This window comes from Tinamus guttatus, unplaced genomic scaffold (assembly GCF_059628265.1).
Source record: "Tinamus guttatus ecotype Peru unplaced genomic scaffold, ASM5962826v1 Tinamus_guttatus_pri_ptg000489l, whole genome shotgun sequence".
NCBI classification, from domain to species: Eukaryota; Metazoa; Chordata; class Aves; order Tinamiformes; family Tinamidae; genus Tinamus; species Tinamus guttatus.
Window position 1 is genome coordinate 919,576 of NW_028289023.1, and position 20,829 is coordinate 940,404.

General features: G+C 42.8%; 1 protein-coding gene across 4 annotated transcripts in view; it reads right to left on the bottom strand.

The window, feature by feature from the left end:
• RSBN1L (round spermatid basic protein 1 like) overlaps positions 1 to 17,649 on the bottom strand; it is a 44,345-nt gene extending 26,696 nt beyond the window's left edge. For 3 of the 4 annotated variants that reach the window (XM_088533168.1, XM_088533165.1, XM_088533169.1), the window contains exons 1-2: positions 17,065 to 17,649; positions 5,331 to 5,444 (exon numbers count right to left, since the gene is read on the bottom strand). In XM_088533168.1, the coding sequence (XP_088389294.1) occupies positions 5,331 to 5,444; positions 17,065 to 17,632 (682 nt within the window). In that variant the 5' untranslated portion in view covers positions 17,633 to 17,649. The remainder of the gene's footprint in view (positions 1 to 5,330; positions 5,445 to 17,064) is intronic. The other variant, XM_088533167.1, reaches the window with a different exon arrangement.
• Between the last annotated feature and the right edge of the window lie 3,180 nt (positions 17,650 to 20,829).

The window sequence follows — 20,829 nt, forward strand, 5'->3', positions numbered from 1 at the left end:
CAGTGCTCGAATACCCCCATCATACACAGCATAGAACTTGCACCTAGTGCTCATGTTCTAAGCTCTCGGAATTTTATGGAACTAATCCAATGTTTTAGTATCATTAAATAGTATTTAATTTAAAATAAATTTGACATTCTGCATTTCTCTTAACCAACTGCTTTCAAATTTCCATCTTTTTGTAAAAAATCACTTCTCAAAAATTAGTTAGAATTTATCTATACCTGGAGTATCTGTGTTTTGTCAATGAGATAATTTAACTTGAAATTCTGCATACACAGAAGCCACAAAAGTCCCATTTTGTTTGACTGTTTCAACTGCAGCGGTATTTCTCAACTTCAAGGTTACGACCCCAGAAGTTCTTGGGGGAATTGTTAACAAATACCCCCCCCACACACACATGCACTTTAAAAAGTATATTTTTATCAAGGTTTTCTAGCTGCCTCCTGACAGCAAGAAGAAATAACAATTTATACCTGCAGCCAGTAATTATAGCCAGCCTTCCTGCCCCAGCTTTGCGAGAACTCAATACTGAAACTGAAGAGCTGTGCTACACTTGGCAGGGAGGAGAAGAAAAAGCAGTGCAGAGCAAGACACCAGCACAGACATGTAGGAGTCTTAACAAGCTCTGTATTCTCTAGGTTTTTGCAAGGACTGAAACACAGCACCTTCCTCCTTGCTCCATGGCACATGAAAGGTCACAGCAAAAGCCACCAGCTGCTGGCATGCGGCTTGTGCTGCATAAGATGAGTCTGGCTATCCCCAACGTTTTCCAGGTCTCCAGTTTGGTCCTATTGCCTTCTGCAGCACTGCAAGTCCCACCTGCTACTCTCCAGTAAGGCGATAGGTGAGAAGTAACCCCCAATTTATCACGTTCTGTTATTTCTCATTGTCCCATGCGAGCTCAAGCACACATGCTCAAGCATTTTCATCACAACTCACACTAAAGCTACTGATATTTTTGAATTTTACTACAATGCAGCTCTGCTGGCATTCTTATAGCAGTGTTTAGTGTGCAGATATCCCATTAAAACCACAGACAGATGAAGTGTTCCCCTGCATATTCCAGTGAATTTAATATTCATAGCCACATGCCATTGCAATACAGCTTAAACCAGGGGCATCCAAGAACCCTTTCGAACAACAATTAGGACATGCAGTCTTAGGGAATACATGTGTTCTTTGATGCATTGCCACATAATGCATACTGAAAACACGAGAGAGGAAAAACCAGCATGAGAAAACACAAGAAAAAACAAGTTTGCATTGGCCAGATGGCTAGATAATTAAAAGTCAAAGTATAAAGTTATCTTATTTTTAACTGAGTTCATGAAAAAAAGACCTTCCAATCAGCCAAACTGAATGTCAGGAGAGCTGATCTCCTAAGGCAGTCGAAGCAGGAACATAGAATTCTGAAGAGAAACAAGATGCATGCAGTCTCATTCTCCTTAGTTCCATAGTGACTACAGAAGACGACAAACTGCCAGCAGATTGAAAAGCTAATGGACTGCATGCTTTGAAAAAGGGAAAAAAAACAAAGCCACACACATATATAACTTTGGTGTGTCTCAGTACACAGCTGAAGAAAAGCAAGCAGCAGGAATACACCCAAGATATGAATGCTATCTTTTTCTATTTATACTAGAGCTTTGAAGTCTCCAAAATGTTAAAAAGAAAAAAAATGTAAAATACATGAGAGAGTTCCATTTTATGTTGTTTCAGCCTTCTCCTAATTGAAAGGTCACTACCATGTTGAGAACAACTTTCCAAGAATTTCAGAAAATGCACCAATACCTTCTGATTCAATAGCATAAAATATACACACATGCAAACACAGGATGCAAGAAAAAAAAAAATCACTATATGGACAGGAATTGGCTCCTACAACATTTAGCTTAATTAACTGCTTTCTATTCAGTCACCTGTAATCACAAGGAAGATCCTAGCAGGTATCCATTAAGCACACTCACCAGGAAAAGCTTACTGGGATGTTCTAAGAGAACAGAGATTTACAGAGTGATAGATAAACAGATAAAATAAGAAAGAAATATTTTTCAGTTAATTCTTCTATGATAAACTGAAAGTCTGCAAATAGTATCTGTGGTCTAGTCACTTAAGTTACTACATTGAAAACAAACCACTGGCAAGCAACATGCTGCTCCTTCTATACTTCTAACTCTGTACTCCCCAAAAATATCTGCAACTAAAGCAGAACAGAACTTCCATCTAGACTGAAAGCCAGAATGGAAACTGGGGAGTGAGAAAGGCATAAGCCTTATTCTGTTCTGAGAAGTCCTGAAGATAACAAGAAGAATCTACTGAAAGCCATGATAGTCTTAATTACTAATGTAATTTTGTTTTGTGCACTTTGATGCATTTCTGGATTTTAAAATATTTTGTGGGAGCACTTCAGCCTTGTTCAATAAAACTTTCCCCATAAGCAGCAAAAAAAACTTCCAAACATGCTGCTCTACCAGTATTTTTCGCTCTGCTATGGAAAAACTACAGTGCTGCATCTTTAAAGAGAGCACAGTAACTCACTTGGACCTCTTTTCTGAGCTTACCACCAACTTTACAGTATTTTAGTTGATGTGTGACGTGGAAGTGGAACTGAAAGCCATGTTCACTTCACATAAACACCACAGTCAGCGGGAAAAGAAAACATTTCTGTGTACTCAGCCAGCTGGACTCACCCAGCAATTTACCTGTCAAAGACACATACTGGCAATGCCCAAAGGGAGAAACAGTTCTCAGAGGAAGAGCTCCTGCAAGGGTGACAGCACTGCAATTCTCTCTGAAGCTTTACCTTGGAATTTACTGCATTTGAAGTGAGTCAGTCAAAACCTGCAATTATTTCTACATTCTTCATCTGACAAAGATGGAAAAGCTACTCATAGGTTACCAGACTCAGAGCCTTCAGACCACTAGTTCAGACCCTTTCCAACTAGTAAATCATATGAAAACTCACTCATTTACTCTGCAGAAAGTAGTTAAAAAACAAGACACACACACACCAAACAGGCATCAATTTGAAAGTCCACCAGACTTCTGCTTCAAGGTCAGACCCCACCTCCAGCAAGACCAACTTTAATGCTGGTGCTGCCCCACTGCCTCTTAGCTAAGGTCTGCCCCCCAACTCCCAAAGTGGCATTTGCCAGAGACGAGGAGTAGTGGTGGCTCTTCTCAGTTTGCTCTGGCTAGAACTGGAGGTATTTCACACAGTCCTTCAACACTACACTTAAAACAGTATAAGGGCAAAACACAGTGGATGAGGGGAAAAAAAGAAGAAAAAAACTTTTTACTCAAAAGATGCAGGTCTTCTTATCTTAAATGTATTATAAAGTTGGTAACTCCCATGGAAAATTCATCTCAACAAACCAAACCAAAACAGACAAAATAACACACCACACAAGACACACAAGCAACCTGGAGTTTCAATTGGGACAATAAATCATTTTTTTTCCCCCCAAGAGAAAAAAAAAAAAAAAAAAAGGCTTTGCAAAAAATAATCTGTACTTACAGCTCTTCATGCCAGTAAGATAAAGACTTTCATTCTCCCCTCCTCCCTGCATTCTGGCATTCCATAAACCAGGGCATTCAACCTTGCAGAAGCACATGCTGAGAACGGTTCTCCTACTGCATTTTTAGAAATTACTGTGCTCCAACATGAGCAAACACCAAATTAGAACTGACGCTTAATGAAAACCATACAAGTGATATTGGAAGCAAATATGCCCAGAAAACAAATATGCCTTAAGGTACAAGTACCTTAGGGGAGAATGTAGCGAGGATGGGGCCAAACTCTTCTTGGTGATGGCCAGTGACAGGACAAGGGGTAACGGGTACAAGTTGAAACACAGGAAGTTTCATTTCCACGTGAGGAAGAACTTCTTTCCTGTGAGGGTGCCAAAGCCCTGCAACAGGCTGCCCAGAGAGGCTGCGGAGTCTCCTTCTCTGGAGACCTTCAAAACCCGCTTGGATGCCACCCTGTGCCATGTGCTCTGGGTGTCCCTGCTGGAGCAGGGCGGTTGCAGTAGGTGATCCCTAGAGGTGCCTTCCAATCTCAACCATTCTGTGATTCTGTGATCCTTTTTCTTTTCCTTTCAGAACCTCAACTAACCCACAGCCATGCCACATGACAAGATTTCCCTGCATAAAGCTTCCTATTTTAAAAAAGTAACTAGTTGCCAGCAGGACAAGGGAGGGGATCCTTCGCCACCCTGCAGCCCTGGAGAGACCACAGCTGAGCACTGGGCCCAATCCTGAGCTCCCCAGGATAGGTGACCCACGGGTCTCCTAGAGATCGGCAAAGGGCCATGAAGGTGGCTGAGGGACTGGAGCATCTCCCCATCACGTGAGGAGAGGCTGAGCATGCTAGGATTGTTTAGCCATCAGAGAGCTAAATACCTAATACGAGTACAGGGAAGGGAACTGGACTCTTCTCAGTGGTATCCAGTGCCAGGACAACAGCTAATGGGCACAAACTGAGACACAAGAAACTCCATTAAACCCAAGGACTTTTTTTTTTTTTTTAAAGGGGTTTAAAGGGTTAAAAAAAAATTAAATAAATAAAAAAAAAACACCACTCAGAGTGGTTGAGAACACCAGAACAGCCCAGAGAGGCGGCAGAGCCCCCATCCCTTGAGATATTGAGAACTTAGCTAGCCCTGGTCCCAAGTAACCTGCTCTAGGTGACCCCGCTTTGAGCAGTGGGGCTGGGGCTAGACTAGATCAAGAGGCCTCTTCCAACCTTGACCTCGCAATTGAGATTCTATGTGTATATATATATACACACACACACACGTACAGACATGATGATTATATTCTGTTCTCGTAAATGAACTTGGACAAATCAGCCAAAATTAAGACTGTCTTTTGTGCAAGTTTTCCCCCCCTTTTTTTTTAAAAAAAAAAAAAAAAAAAAAAAAAAAAAGAATTTGACAGTGTTCCTAAATTAGAACCCCTTAGTTCTATAGTTTCATAGATTTACTGTTAGATATAAAATATAACCTGGATTCATTTCTTCCTCTCTCAAGTATAGGAAATTGCAACTGTATAGAGAAGATACAGTATTCAGCATCATTCCTAAAAGTCTTTACTGTAGTTACTGCTCCATACTTGCAACAATGTGTATTCGTTTTTCCCTCCTGTGCAATAACACAGTTTCTTGTAAAAAAAATTTGTTACGTTTTAATTTTTAACCTTCATAAAAACTGTTCAATTCTATGAAAAACGTGTTTTAACTTAAATAAGAGGCAAAACGGAGCATTCAATCCAAGTATGAAATTTTTGAAGTACTACAAAGAAAAATCCATGTGGTTTGAACCTACCTTTCTGCAATAATTTGACCTCCCCGTTTTCTTTCTTGATTTCATTCATTATTTTGTGCTTCTTCTTCTCTTTTTGCTTCTTATCCCTTTCTTTTATTTTGTCTTTGATTTGAGCTGAAATGCAAATATTTTAAAATTAAGTGGGAACAGAAAACTTTAACTGTCATTGTCCCATGCATGTTTCATATTACTCTTATGCAAGCCCTATTAAGAGGATAAAAGGAGTTATGAGGAAATCCCAGGACTTATAGCAGAAAAGCTAATATTTATCTATTGTGTAATCCAACATAAACTTATTGAACCCAGACAAGTTTTGTTTCTGCTACACTAGAACTGCATGCAACGACTCAGCACTAACTGTATGTAGTCAAGAGAGCAAGTTTTGCTTCCTCAGTAATACTACACTTTTCTCAGCTTCCTTCAGTAAGCAACTCTCATTTCTTGAGATTCAAATTAAAGGTGTAAGTGCAGAAAAAGGGAAATATGTAACAGTCCAGTTCTTGGATGTGTGTAGGCACTAAAAGCTCTACACAGCTATCCCCATATATTCTAAACTTGCTTGTGCTTTCAATTACTAAGTAGTTTGAAATAAACAGTTCAACCAAATCTGTCACCCGCAAGATCATTTACATTAATTTACAGGTTACACTAGTGTATTAACAACAGTAAGACGTAATTAGAGTCAAATATGAAATGGAAAAGGAACTAATCATAGAATGCTTAAGGTCATCTAGTCCAACCCCCCTGCGCACGCAGGGTCACCTAGAGCACGTGGCACAGGGTGGCATCCAAGCGGGTTTTGAAGATCTCTCCAGAGAAGAAGACTCCACAACCTCTCTGGGCAGCCTGTTCCAGTGCTCTGTCACCCTCACTGTTAAGAAATTTTTCCTTGAGTTCCTGTGGAACTTTTGGTGCTTCAGTTTCTGGCCATTTCCTCTAGTTCTGTTGGTGGTCACCAGTGAAAAGAGGCCAGCACCATCCTCCTCACTGCCTCCCTTGAGGTACTTATAGACACTGCTCAGGTCCCCTCTCAGCCTTCTCTTCTCCAGGCTGAACAGGCCCAGCTCCCTCAGCCTCTCCTCATAGGGCAGATGTTCCAGGCCCCTGATCATCCCTGTAGCCCTGCGCTGGACTCTCTCCAGCAGCTCCACATCCCTCTTGTACTGTGGAGCCCAGAACTGGACACAATACTCCAGATGTGGCCTCACCAGGGCCGAGTAGAGGGGCAGGATCACCTCCCTCGACCTGCTGGAGATGCTCTTCTTAATGCACCCCAGGATTCCATTTGCCTTCTTGGCCACGAGGGCACACTGCTGCCTCATGGTCAACTTATCGTCCACCATGACATCCAGGTCCCTCTCTGCAGAGCTGCTCTCCAGAAGGTCAGTCCCCAGCCTGTACTGGTGTCTGGGGTTATTCCTCCCCAGGTGCAGGACCTTGCACTTGGCCTTGTTGAATTGCATGAGGTTTCTCTCCTCCCAGTTGTCCAGTCTGTCCAGGTCTCTCTGGATGGCAGCGCAGCCCTCTGGGGTATCAGCTCCTCCTCCCAGTTTGGTATCATCACCAAACTTGCTGAGGGAGCACTCTGTGCCTTCATCCAGGTCATTGATGAATAAATTAAACAGGACTGGACCGAGGACTGACCCCCGGGGGACACTGCTAATTACAGGCCTCCAACTAGACTCAGACCCATTTATCATGGCCCTCTGGGCTCTGCCATCCAGAATGGCAACTAATTACACTTAGTACTCATTGAAAAAAAAATAAAATGTATTTGCACAGCAGATAAATACTCTGGTGTCTCCCTTGCTTGCCCAAAAATCGACATCAGTACATTCCGTGTGGTTCTCTACATGAAAATATTAGACCCTCTGGAATTCATAGTTTCAAGGACTAATCTTTTTTAGACAAGATTAGTTTTGAGTCCATGCATTTAAGCCTAGGTAAAAATAATTTCTTCAGATTCCCCGCAACCAGTACTTCACAAATGGTTTCTTAGTCTGAAACTATGCCCCTACTTTAAGAGTTTATTAGGCTTTTTAACCTCTGGAAGGAGAGGTGAAATCTGATTTCCTGCTTTTACATAATGCTACGTTTAGATACCTAGATACCTAGCCTAATGCTTTCTCAGAAAGACCACTGATAAACAACCCTAATGTTTAATTTATAGTACTTCCATTATAAGCCCCAGAAAGAAGCAAGGAGAAATCTAACCACCTTTCCTCAAACATTCACCTCAAATAGGAGCAGGAGACATCTTCACTTGTAATAGACTTAAATTCATCAAAATTAAAAGGGCTCCTTCACATCTAGAGGTCAATATATGGTGTTCCATATCTATCAACACATTCCATAAATAACTTTCTTAACAAAGAGATGCAGAAAGCTAACAATAATCCACACAAATGATTATAGCAATACTTCCCCAGTACCCATATCAGTCCTTCCAGGAGTTTTCTAATAAAGCTATATTAATTGATGAAAAATGATGAGAAAAAAGAGTAAACAGCAAAAAAGAGACAATAACTGAGATATGACTGACTATGTCCAGACCAGGATAAGCAATGGAGAGAAACCATCCTGGCGCAAAGATTTTTAGGAATAAACTGTCCATGATTAAAATTGTCCAAAAATCTTTGCTTCAAGCAACTGACAGAGTCAAGTTAAAAAAAATAGCCTCGCAGTTCAAGAGCTGGCAAGGAGGTGGTCCGTGTGCCTGTATGGCAGTCAGGACAATCCAGGCGATTTTGTCCACACTCCAAACTCCTACTATAGACAGAACTTCTTCTCCAGCCTGTTCCCTCCCCAGCCCCACCCCCTCCCCCCCCAAAAAAGTGTTTTCTAAATCCCCTCAAAATCTGAAACTCAAAACTCAACTCAAAAACATGAAACAAGAAATCATACAGGAGTTGAACACTGTTAAAGCACAGAGCCACTGACTAAACAGGCAGTAACAGGAGGCTTGATTTATAATCAGTCCAACCAGGATTATCATCATGAGAAGACTTAATTTTACCTCATATTTGCATATTGTTAAGAGGCACACTTGAATCCTAAGTAATAACAGAAGTCAAAGAAAGACTGAAGAGCATATACAAATGCTGAGCCTTGTTGAGAGAGGCTGAGAGCAAGACTGAAAGAAGCCCTTTATTGCAGTCTCATGAATGGTATCACAGACCAATGAATCTTGCAAATTTGTCAGAAGCAACATTAAGAAAGACAAAAAGCTGAAATGTTATAAAGAGCCTCTAGTTTATTTTCACATCTTGAAAGCAAATAGGAGACAAAAAGAAAAGGGGGGAGGACAAGCAATGTCCTATGATAGGCTCTGGGAATATTTGCAAGTAAGTCAAAGTACCTCAGTGACTAAAAGTGACACGTAAAGGCAGCTGAGGAAGGTTTGAAAAATAAAGTTAAACTACTGCTCCTCTTAAAAATATAGATATAGAAATATCACTTTACTACAATCAGATCAAAGAACAGCCTGATGCGAGTCAAGAACAGTAATGAATCCCAAATAAAACATACAAATTCTAAGGCTTCTTTCCCCACAGCAAATCAGCAAATATATACAACTAATAGATGATGGAATTTTCCTTTTAAAAAAAGGGGGGAGGAGGGGGGAAGCAAAACATAATTTAGCATTATGAAGAAGTCTATGCTGACATGAGACTCAAAGTCATTGTATGACTTTGCACTCAGTCTTATTTCTCTAATGTGTTCTGTTTAGAAGTTTGAAAAAGGAAAAAAAAAAAAAAAAAAGCATTTTCTAGTCTGACCAGCAGAACTCAAGGAGATCTTGCCCACAAATTACTTCCTCAGCAGCACATTTTTGGTTTCACAGCTTACAATGGGATGCAGAAGTAATCTTTGAAAACTGCTCCAGATTTGAATGTTTACCACAAAATCTACTTCATCTTGTCTATACCGGTTTGCAAAGTCAGTAAGTTTAGAAGTTTCAGTAGTCATTCAAGTCAATAAATTCAATGAACACAGGCATATGGCACAAAGATTTGCAAGGAAAGGCAAGTGAGGTTTTCCAAATACATACAAATATACAGAAATTGTATCTCCATATATTCTACATCCGTTGGCGCAGTATGTTCCTATCATATGAAGCTGACACAGTTTAACACAGGCTGGAGCTCTTAGGGACTCTCCAGTAGCAAGACCTCTTATAGCTTCTTCTCTAATATTAAGCACTACTGTCCCCAAGTCATATACCATGTCAGCCCAAATGTCACTTGCTCACAAGAAAATTCTTCTCATTAACAAAAAAAATCTGTTTTTAAAATGAATGCATCCAGTATTAGACAACCATATCTCCATATGCTATATATATAAAATATTTTTACAAGATTGTATATGTATTTTATGTATTTATTATTTACTTCATGTGTAGTTTATGAAGATATAGTCTAATATTTCACTTGCTTTTTTTCCTCTTAAATCCTACTTTATCTCATTGAAACAGGAAAAACACATGAAGTTTTAAGTGTTAGCATTTCAGTCTCCTGGGGAGGAGGCGGGGGGAAAGAGGAGTGATTCATGGTAGCATGACTGACATCTCAAGCAACAATATGAAAAGGCATCTATAGAAGATACCAACATAAAATGTAGTTCAAGTAGTCTCTCTGGGAAAAATCCAGGAACTACCCTACCACACAAACTTAAAAGTAATAGTTTCTGGTTTTCTTTTTTCCAGCACCTCAGCTGTACCAAAATTCTTAATCTTAAAATAATCCATGAACCTAACCATACCTAATTCTCAACATGGCACGGAAGATCTGAACAAAGATGATCTTGTTTCTCCCTCTATATTGTACAGAGACAGCTGGTGGCCATTTCTCACCAGCCTGATGCTACTGCCCAGTCATGTTCTCATGACACTGAGTGTCCAAAGAAGCCAGTGGCCCACAAACTATTGCCTTGCTCTTCAGAAGATCATTTCCAGGGACATCGCTTCCATAAGCAAAAGTCACATTAAGCTACATTTGTCACTGTTTTCTAACATTTAGGCAAACCTTATTCCTTCAAGAGACAATTGTTACTTGTTATTTTTTTATTACATATAAATATTTTGTTTCATTATTACACCATATTAAATCTTAAAGGCTTCTCCTACTGATTTTACTATGTACTTTTTCAGTGGGTACATATATTTCCTGTTCTGAAATAAATACAATCTAAATAAAAACAAAGTCACAAGCATGAAGAAGTGTGTATCCCACAGAAGGAGGGAAGACCTCTACATCTTTTCACAAAGAAATTTCTCCCTATAAAAACACAACTTTCCACTTCTGTCAAAGGCATATGAAGTAAAATTTACAGATCAGGAAATAACTGATCATGGTCTGAATGGATATTCCCCTTTAGGAAAGGATATCTCCCTTTAGGAGAAATTCCAAGCTCAGTAGGATACAGTTACAGAAGGTCCAAGAAGAGTTGGGCTTGTTCCTTAGCTTTCAAATTCTAGAAACTGAAAAAAAAAAAAAATCTGTATTTTTTACTCTGCTAATCTTTTTACTACTAGAGTTCTGTAGAAATAAGTATCTAGGAAACACACACCATATTTGAAAGAAATTAAGAAATTTCTAGATTTTGTGTTCACATTCATACAGGAGGGTCACTATTAAAACTAAAAAGTATAGAATCTGTGTCACGTGGTAACAGTACAGCCCTGACTGAAATGTAGAAACAGCAGCATATCTAAACATCGGGTACATACAGGGAAAACTACATTTCCTTAGATGCTATTCAGGAAGGTGAAGTGGAAGGCTTTTTCAGTCTACAGTGAATCCATTAACTAGTCTGAATTCAGACTTACTTGCATGCTTCTGCCTCCAATCTGGAAGTTTCTGCTTTTTCAAGATGTCAGAGTAAGCACATAAATAGAGAAATGAAATGGTAGTGTATTTATAAGGTAAACAGCCAGTTACACCTAGAGGCTACAGAAACAGCTTTCTATTTCCTAACCAGTCACCTTGCCATAACTAAGGATTTCATAAACAGTCAATTAAATAATACAAACTTACAGATCAGCCATTACTACTTCAGAAGGGTAACCAGGAAGCATCCACCTAAAAGCCTTCCACAAAGTAACAAGTAAATCAGAACAAGTAAAATGAGAGATGTTCTGCAAAGAATTATGTGCAATGCAGTATCAGTCACACCATGAAAACAGCACCTTTAAACCTACTCAGGAGCTTGATCAAGTCCACTTTAGTACTGAAAGAAACAAGTTCTTAGAACCTTGTTAGATGCCAAAAGCTGCGGCTGCTTTGCATCAGCTTTCCAGATGGTAACCCACATTTGTAGTCAGTCACAGATTACACCCAGAGCCCTCTGCCTTGCTCTCCTCCTTTTGATTTAAGGGCTGTCTCTGAGCATCAGGAACAATATTTACAAACTCAGGTTGATGGACACCATCAGTACAGTCGGCACCAGCAGTACTGTAACTGGAAGCAAACAGGGGAAGACAAGAACAGTCCACATTCCTCCTGTTAGCTCGCTCCTCCCTTCAATACAAATACCCATAAAAATAAAACCTCCAGAAGCCACATTTATGTGATTATGCAGACACACGAGGGATTTTGATGCTTGCACTTGTATTACGTCAAAGGGCATACACAGGAGAGCAGGCTCCCTGGCTCAGTGACTATGAAAAACCCAGGCGGTGTTTCTGAGACACAAAAAGCCTGATCGTTTTTCTTTCCGACAGCTAGAAATACTTGGCTGACATACTCATCAGTAATTAAGGCTTAAAATCAAAACCATCAAAAAACAAAACAAAATCCCCTTAGCAAGTGCAAGTGAGAACATTTCCCCAGCCACCCTTCAGTAAAGAGGAAAGGAAACCCCCTTTAGGATTAAAATACCTGTAAGGAATGTAATCTTTGCAGTTCTGAAGAAAGCCTCCTACACGCAAAACCAAATGGGCAAGCTTGAGTCCCAGTGCAGGCGAATTGCATCAGAAACCAGAAGTGAAGAACATGACCTCGCAGCTGCAAACAAGGTCTCTACAAGCAGTTTCAGATCCAATTTTTTAATCTACCAATGTTGTTTCAACTAAGATACATTGTTTGTTGTTTTATAGCAAGAATAAATATCTGCTGTATAAATTACATGTACAGTAAGATTCCAGAATACCAGAGGAACTCTGCTTTCTAATTTAGAAGGAAAAAAGAGGAAAAAAAAGAAAAAAGTATTTGACCTTGCAATGTTTCATGATAATTTTCTAAAAAGTGAATGAGATCCCTCAGAAGACAGACAAACTCGCTCACGTTCACCTCAACATTTGATGCTTCCATCAGTGTTAGCTTCAGCCCTCAGAACTGAGCTGCATGTAGGTCTGGAACAGCTGAGGAAATTCAAGAGGTTCCTCCTCACTATGTATACCACAATCAAAACCCTAAATGCTTTCTGAGCATTGCTGATTACCATGATCCATCTAAACAGATATGTATTAACAAATTCAGAAGAGACCAGAGTGCTGAGTTTAAGGAGTTTGAAAGAATTGTTTCCTGCTCTGGAACCAGAGTTTTTATTGCATTGAAAGGAGAAGAAAAGGGAGTCAAAGAACACAATAAGAATAGGAAAGGAAACGGAAGTAAACTGGAGAGAAAAGCACTTAGCAGAAGAAAAATGAAGTTACCCAATAGATATAAAGTTCCAGTCCTAGAGAACAGGAAGACTTTCTCCAGCCTATTTTGGTAAGCCAAAATACACAGTGAATTTTGCACTAGATGTGGCGTGAATTTAAGAACAAGTCTGAAAAAAGCTATACTTTAAAAACACAAAATATTACAACTAGAAATTTTATGAAGGCCACAGCTACAAAGTATTCAGAGGATCACTGGTGAACATTCATCTAAAATCCAATCTATGCTTCAGATATAGCAGGAGAGAAAAAAAAAAACAAATCAAACAAAAAAGAACAGAAAGCCCCTCCACACACAAAGACAAAAAAGCAAAAGCTACAGCACTACGCTCAGCACTGCTTTCTTGCTCACATGGGAGCTCCATCAGCAAGTTAAAAGGATTAGTTTCATTTCGTAATTGCTTGCACACTACGGAAATCTTATCAGCAAAGGGATTATTACCAAACAGGGAGAGACAGGGAAATTGTACACAAAATTCTACCAAATGGCAAGAAACAGAAAAGATGGTTGATGCACTTGGCTCCCGCCCTGTGTCTGTGTAACAAAATAATAATTTAAAAAAAAAATACACTTATGGACAACCATAAGCTGATCAAGCAGGGAGTGGCTGATAAGAGTTTTGTGCAGTTAAGAAAACAACTTCAGCTTTGAACTGCTAGAGCAGAGCTGCAGTTAAATCAACTGAACTGGTACAGTCAGAGACTGGAATGGCAGTCATCTCTATCAGATTTGCACTACGTTTAAAAAGAAAAAATAACTGCACAACTTTTAATTCTATATCAAAACATGTTTGCCATGTAAAATTTAAGCCACTTCACACATTCTAAACCTCATGGAGGCAGAATAAGCCAGGCCTAAGGCAAAACAATCCAGGAGCTCTAAACCCTTGCTCCAGGTCTGCACTCGTATTCTCTATGGTGTCTGAAAAAGCTTCATTCTACTCTGTTCGTTTAACCAAAGAACAAGCTGCAAAGCCCAGTTATGATTTTGTAATTTAAAAGTCTTTCCATTGAAAGGACCAGAAAAATCACCCAGTGAAAACTTGCTTAAGTCTTTTTTTTTTTTTTTTTTTTTTTTTTAAGAGTTTCTGTATTTCTTTTCATGAATACCTTATCCACCAAGCTTGGATAGAACCAAGCTTAAAGTCTTTAAATCACTCAGAAAAGGAAGGTGCTTCAAAACCAGAGTCATCCCTGCCAGCAAAGGCCAAATATTAGCTCTTAGGGGTATTTTTTTTTCTTCTTTCTTTATTCCTCCCAATTCAGAGACATGAGCTCCCTTGTCAGCAGCAACTCTACCTATCATGCCCCTGGGCACTGCCTCTGCTGGTGAAAGGATGGAGATTTCTGATAAATATGGAGGAAGTTTCTCCCATTCTACCTCGCGATCTTTTCATATTTTGCTTCTTTTAGTGATTTCTGCACATCTACTCATAATTTGCACAATTTTCTTTCTGACAGGTGTAACAATGATATGTGTATCAGTTCTCAATGCTAAAAAGGAAAAAATAGTAAGGATCAATGTTGCCAACTGCATACTGTTGCTGATGATGATTTTTCCAAGCAGCAAAAGCAATGTCGTTGTCTAACTGCAGACTCCAGCAAGAGGACATGGCACTTCCCTGCATTAGGTTGAGTTTTAAAAATGTTACCTGCACATTTCCGAGCTTCTGTGAACTACTTCTGTTACATATACAGGTGGCACCCTGTATTTCTCCACTTCCTATATAAAAATGTGTGTGCAAGCTTCTCAGTTTAATTACACCGAATCCTGTAAATTCACCTTGATGTCATACCTGGGGGCTGTGCAATTTTTTCATTCTCCTCCTACTACACCCTTCCTTTAATATTCCTTGTATTTTCTACAGCATCAACCCATATGCCTTCTGCCCCACACCAAGATCAAAATCATCTCCATCCTGCAGTCTTTGCAAGTCATTTTCCCCCCCTCTCACATCAGAATCTCAAATTCATTAGTTCCATGTCACCATGCACCTGGACTCCCTGGGATATCTTCTTTGAGCGCATGTTACGGTCTTAAGGCACAAGTTCTCCCTGCTCCACCCATCCCTACCATAAAATATTGTGCTTGATCTTCCTCTATACTCCGGCTTCTGCATGTCCTCCCTTGCTCACCACGGATTCTTTTTTTTTTCCTCCCATTAGCCTCTGTAAAGTAAATTATTTGAGGAATTAATAGCACAAACCTGTTCTTTAATCCACAGTTAAATATAAAAAATATAAAAAAAAGGCTGGCTGTTCTCAGACCAGGGAACTTCAATTTTTTTCCCAGAGCATATTGGGGGAAAAAAAAAAAAAAAAAAGGGATGTACAGTTTACTGAGTCTAAAGTTTTTCAATTGCACACGAAACTAGGTCACCAAGTTAACAACTATAGGAGCTCCTTCCTTTAAGCAGAAGTCTAGAGACACTGATGTGATATACAGGGACTCCATCTCAGAAAGTTTTAATGCCTGTACTTACATTTTCAAGAAATAAATGTAAAAATATCTCTTCCGAGACAACAGCAACTAAAAAGTCAAATATTTGCCCCGTCAGTAAATGAACTTTATTAAAAAAAAAAAAAAATCCCATAAGTAATACTGTTGAGTCTCCACTAAAAGCGCAAACACATCTTGCAGGAGGGTTCATTTAACAGTTTTTCAGCTGACAACATTACCATGTTCATTTATCAATCTAAACATATCTTTGATTCTTTTATTGTAATCTTTTTCTCCAAGATTTGTTAATAAAGTCATGTAACGCTGGTAGGACACAACAGCAATAGAAGTGAGTATGGTTATTGTTTTCATAATTTTTCAAGGAGGATACTACGGGAGGTTCTTAACAGCTATCCTTGAAACCTAAAAGGTTTCACCAACATCAAAAAAAATGTATTGAAAATAACTTCTGAAGACTTTCTAAGCTATTTTTATATAGGGACAAGAAAGAGAAAATACTTCAAATAAAATATCTGAAAACACAGAAAGGCTGTATCTAAGCCCACTTGCAGAACAGCACTTTCCTAGAGTCAAAAACCCCAGTCACAAGAAGTAGCCATGCTGAACCAAGAACACACGTAACTGCAAACCTATTCAAAGGTAAATGACTCCAAATCCCTTTTAAATGAATCCGAGAATGAATCTAAATGAATTTTAATGAATCCAGAACAGTGGTAACAATAATATAAGGCAGATAGATAATGTAAACAACAGACAAGAAAAGGCTGATGTTAGCAACTGTTCTCCAGAAGGTTAGCTCATCTAGCAAGTACAGGTATGGCCCAGAGTAACACAGGCCTGTGTAAGAATTATTATTTATCTTTCATTTGAAAGAAAGGATTTGCTTAAAATACATAGCAGAGTGAATTTTTCAAGCGCTTTGTTGATATCTTTTGCACCTGCATGAAAATACATTTCGTTTAGGATCACTGGAAACTGGGAAAGCATTTCCAAGAAATAAACAGATATATTCCCCTATGATCTTATGCTACTTCCCAGACATTTAGCATTATCAAACACTTCCTGCAACAGCCTAGCCTTGTTCGTTGCCTTAGCTGGTACAGCCATTTTTGCCCCAATTAATGAAGTAATCCAGTAATTCTTCCCCTTCCTCCTGAAGGCCTCATGGGTTTTGCTGCTGTTGTTATATTTTAGCCTAATGAACTCCAATAAACCGAAGGAGGAACCAAATGAGACGGTGAATGACTAGCTCACTAAATTTTAAGTGCACAGTCTCCAATGCTCTGTAACATTGCCTGCAAAAATTCATAGGCCAATAAATGAAATTTGTTGGGTGGCTGGGGTTTTAGCTTGTTTCTGTGAGGCGGCCTTCTCCTACCTTTCCCCCACAGCACTGACAGGCACCCCATTCTGCTGGCAGATCGCTACTAAATTACTCGGCGCCCTCATTTCCCTAATAGGTAAGAAAAACCTCAGGCCTCTGGCAGCTTCGGCCTGACGCCATGGCCGACTCCACACCCCCTTTTTGACAGCACTGACGGCGCCGGAGCCGCCGAGGCCGCCCCGGCCAGGCCGGGCCGCCGAGGCCACCATTTCCCGCCGCCGGCGCTCACCTTTCTGCAGCAGCAGCTTCACGTCGCCGTTCTCCTCGCGGGCCGCCCCGCCGCCATCGCCGCCCGCCGCCAGCGCGGGTAGCGCGCCGTGCTTTCTCCGCTCCTTGTCGCGCTTCTCCTTGGGCTTCTTGGGCCTGGCGCTGCCGCCCGCCTCGGCGGCCGGGGCCAGGCGGTGCCGGTGGTGGCGGTGCTGGTGCTGCGGGAAGGCGGGCGAGGGCAGCAGCACGGCGGGCGGCAGCAGCTTCCGCGGCAGCTGTGGCGGGAAGGCGAAGCCGCTCGCGGCCACCGAGGGCCCGGGCTGCAGCGCCGGGAAGGCCCAGGCCGCGGGGAGGCTGTAGCTGGGCACGGCGGCCGGCGGCAGCGGCTGCTGCCTGGCGCTCCCGCCGCCGCCGCCCCCTTCACCGTTGAGGCGCTTGGCGCCCTTCAGGCTCCGCTCCTCCGCGCCCTTCAGCTTCTTGGCGGCCGGCTGGGAGCCGCGCGAGACCTTCGCGTCCGGGGCCACCCTGGCGCCGAACGGCTCCTGCTCCGGCGACACCGCGCCACGAACCGGACTCGGCGGCGCCGCCATTTTGGGCTCCTATTTACTCCGCGCTCGCCTCAACCGACAGCACCGGGAGGGGCGGGCAGAGGCGCCATTGCTTCGCCCAATGGGCTGGAGGCAGCGCCGGAGAGACAGCGTGATCAGCCAATGACAGGAGGAGGAGGGGGCGGGCTCTCCGGGGATTGGGGGCGGCAGGCTCGGCTGAGTGCGCAGTTGGAGCGCGGGAGGGCGGGGGGCTTGGGTCTGTCAGGGTGAGCGCCGCTGCGCGGGACGGGGACGGGGACGGGGACGGGGACGGGGACGGGGACGAGGACCGGGACCGGGGATCGGGACTGGGACGGGGATCGGGACCGGACAGGACGGAGACGGGACGCCGCGGCGGCAGGAGAGCCCCTAGCGCCCCGGACGCCGCGGCGAAGGGGCAGCCGCCCCGCGAGATGGCGGGCGGGGCCTGTGGGCCGTCTCCCGCGCAGAGCGGCAGCCGGCGGCGGAGCCCGTGAGGCGGGCGCCCTTTTCCTCGTTCTTCGCGTTTTTTTGCTGCAAGGGACGCCGAGAAGGCCTGCGGCCCTTCGGCCAGTGCCTGCCCCGCTGGCCACGGTTTGGAGAGGTTTTTGGTCAAAAATACGGGAATATGGGAATGGGGCTTGTCGTGGGAGAGAGTGCTGACGGCAGCTGGGGGGTTACGTAGCACGTAGTGTTTTGAGCAAGAGCTACGCAGCGCTCGGGGTTAGCCTGGCCAGGCCTCGGCTCTACTGCTGCTCTCATTTCATGTAACCACATGCAGCACGGCCCGGTGCCGCCTGGTTCAGCCCGTGTGCATCCTGCTCTTTCCCACTCGAGCAGGGGACGCGAAGGGCTGGGCCCGGTTCTGTGAAGGCAGCAGCGGCACGGCCGCCCCACCGGAGCACACGGTGCAGGTCGCTGCCCCGCCGGCGTCACCTGGGGAAGGACATCGCAGCGCTGCTCGCACGGAGGTGGGAGCCCACGGAGGCAGCCCCCGCGGCTGCCTGCGGCACCCAAGACGGAGCCCTGTGCACGTGCAGGCTGCTGAATGCCCCCAGCTGCGCTGCGTGCGGAGCAGTCGCACAGGGAGCGAAGGCCTTGGTTCCTGGTTCTGGCACTGCCAGTCTCTGTGCGGGTCCGTTTTGTCAATGTTTGTCCCAATGGAAGGAGCAAAGTAACTCCTGAGTTAAACTGTGTCTGCAAGAGTGCTGCCCTGGTGAAGCTGCTTTGTGAGTTTATGTGCGTGCTGTTTCAGTGGGGAGAAAACAGTTTTTGAGGATTGTTGTTTTTTTCTGTTTGGTTGCCTTTTTTTGCTTGTTTGCTTCATCACATATCACTTTCATTGGAACTGCAACTAATTACCCTGAGATTAAGTTGGTCTAATGCTCTGTCCATCTCATTTTTTTTTTTCAGATCAATCATAAACCCAGATGAATATGCCTGAATGTTCATCTTGGGAAGAATAAATGCTCTACCTCCTGCTGGCTCTTTACAAGTAGCATTCTTCCTCAGAGCATTCTAGTTTCACTGCTGTAATAATGGATCCCCATCTGTATTTCTGGGCCTGATGTCATGGCATTCACATGAAAGCACAAAAAAACCCCTCATTTCATGGCATGTGTTTGCGCATCTGTTACTTGACAGCCAACCCAAGCTGAAGAACAGGTACAAGGTAAACAGCCACCTGGCCGTGCTGGCAGGAGTGGGACAGGCCTACAGCTAAGTGAGCTCTAGCTCCAGCCTGAGATGCTCCAGTTTCTTTGTACCTGTGAAAGAACAACCTGTGCATTTTAATATTTCTAGAACAAGAGGTTTTAGTTATTTCATGCTGCTTCAGCAACTTAGAAGACTGTAAGCTCAGATTTGCCTTACTTTCCTGCTGGTACTGATATCAAGTATATCAGTATTGATAGCAGTATGTTCAATCTATTCAATAAACTTGGGATTAGAGAGTGTTCCGTTTTGACACAGTCCTCTGGGAACTTTCAGTATCAGAAAAACAGCGTTTTCCAGCTAGGGACTCTGCTCTCTAGCGCTGGTTGTGCTCTTGGGCTGAGCACATTGGCAGCCCAGGCAGAGTGTGTGTGCAGCGTGTCCCTTGGCAGGCAGCAGCGGGTCAGTCGCAGCGCACGCGGCCGAGTCCCCCGTAGCCTGGCCCCAGCGCGCGCTCAGCCCGGCTCCGCCGTGGCGGGTCTGGGCAGAGCCTTCCTGCTGAACGCTGTTCCAAGCTGCAGCCTTTTCAGGACCTACCAGGCTACTTGGATATGCAGATAGCTGCATCCCTGCAAGTGTGCAGTCACACCAGTGTAGTTAACAGTTAGGGTTATTTCTAAACTTCCCGTCTTACTAGATACGTTAGATTTTTTTTTAACCAAAAAGTCAGCATTGAATCATAATGAATACATTAATCTTAAGAGACATGTAAAGATAAAATTGGTGTAAATATGAGGGGAGTCAGGGCCAAGATTTAAAAGGGGACACCTGAAGTAATAAACATACAGCAAAATTTAGCAAAGAGTGGACAGTAACTTCAGTCAAATTATTATTTTTGGTGCTTGGTGCCTTTTTTGCCAGAGTTGGTTTAGTTTTAGAAAATTCAATAGTAAAGCAAGGTGACATAGCAAGGTGGCACCCCAGCACGTGTAATTACTGCTTCTTGGAGGGCAGCATGACTAATGTTTGGAGGTTTTCCCCTGCGCTCTCACACCCACTTGTCATCAAGGAAAATTATGTGACGCTCCGAATTCTGCAGCTAATTCTGGCTTCAGGTTCCCACAGTCCTAGTGCCCACTGGCTGCTGGGCTGGCGAGCGCCGTGTTCGCCCTGCACCGTCAGGGCTCGTGTCACTGTCACGTGCACACATTGCATTGCCAGGCCATGCCTGTGGCAAAACCACATTCTAACATCTTTAGGCCAGATTTGAATGCCTCCTTCTTTGGACTTTTTCCCCTCAGTTATGCCTGGGACAGTTGCCTGGATACAACAACCAGACACTTCCAAACACGGGGTAAATACAAACCATTTTCCTCTATGGAGAAGACTCACTGACTATGTTGTCTTTGGTATTACATTAAAAATAAAGCTCTACGTTCAATATTAAATATAATATTTTATATGTCTTGACCCTGGGAACACAAAAGCAATACTGAGCACTGAAGGAGCCTTACCTCAAACACAGAATGCAAGGTAGAATCATGAATTTGTTCTACCTTTTAAGAGAG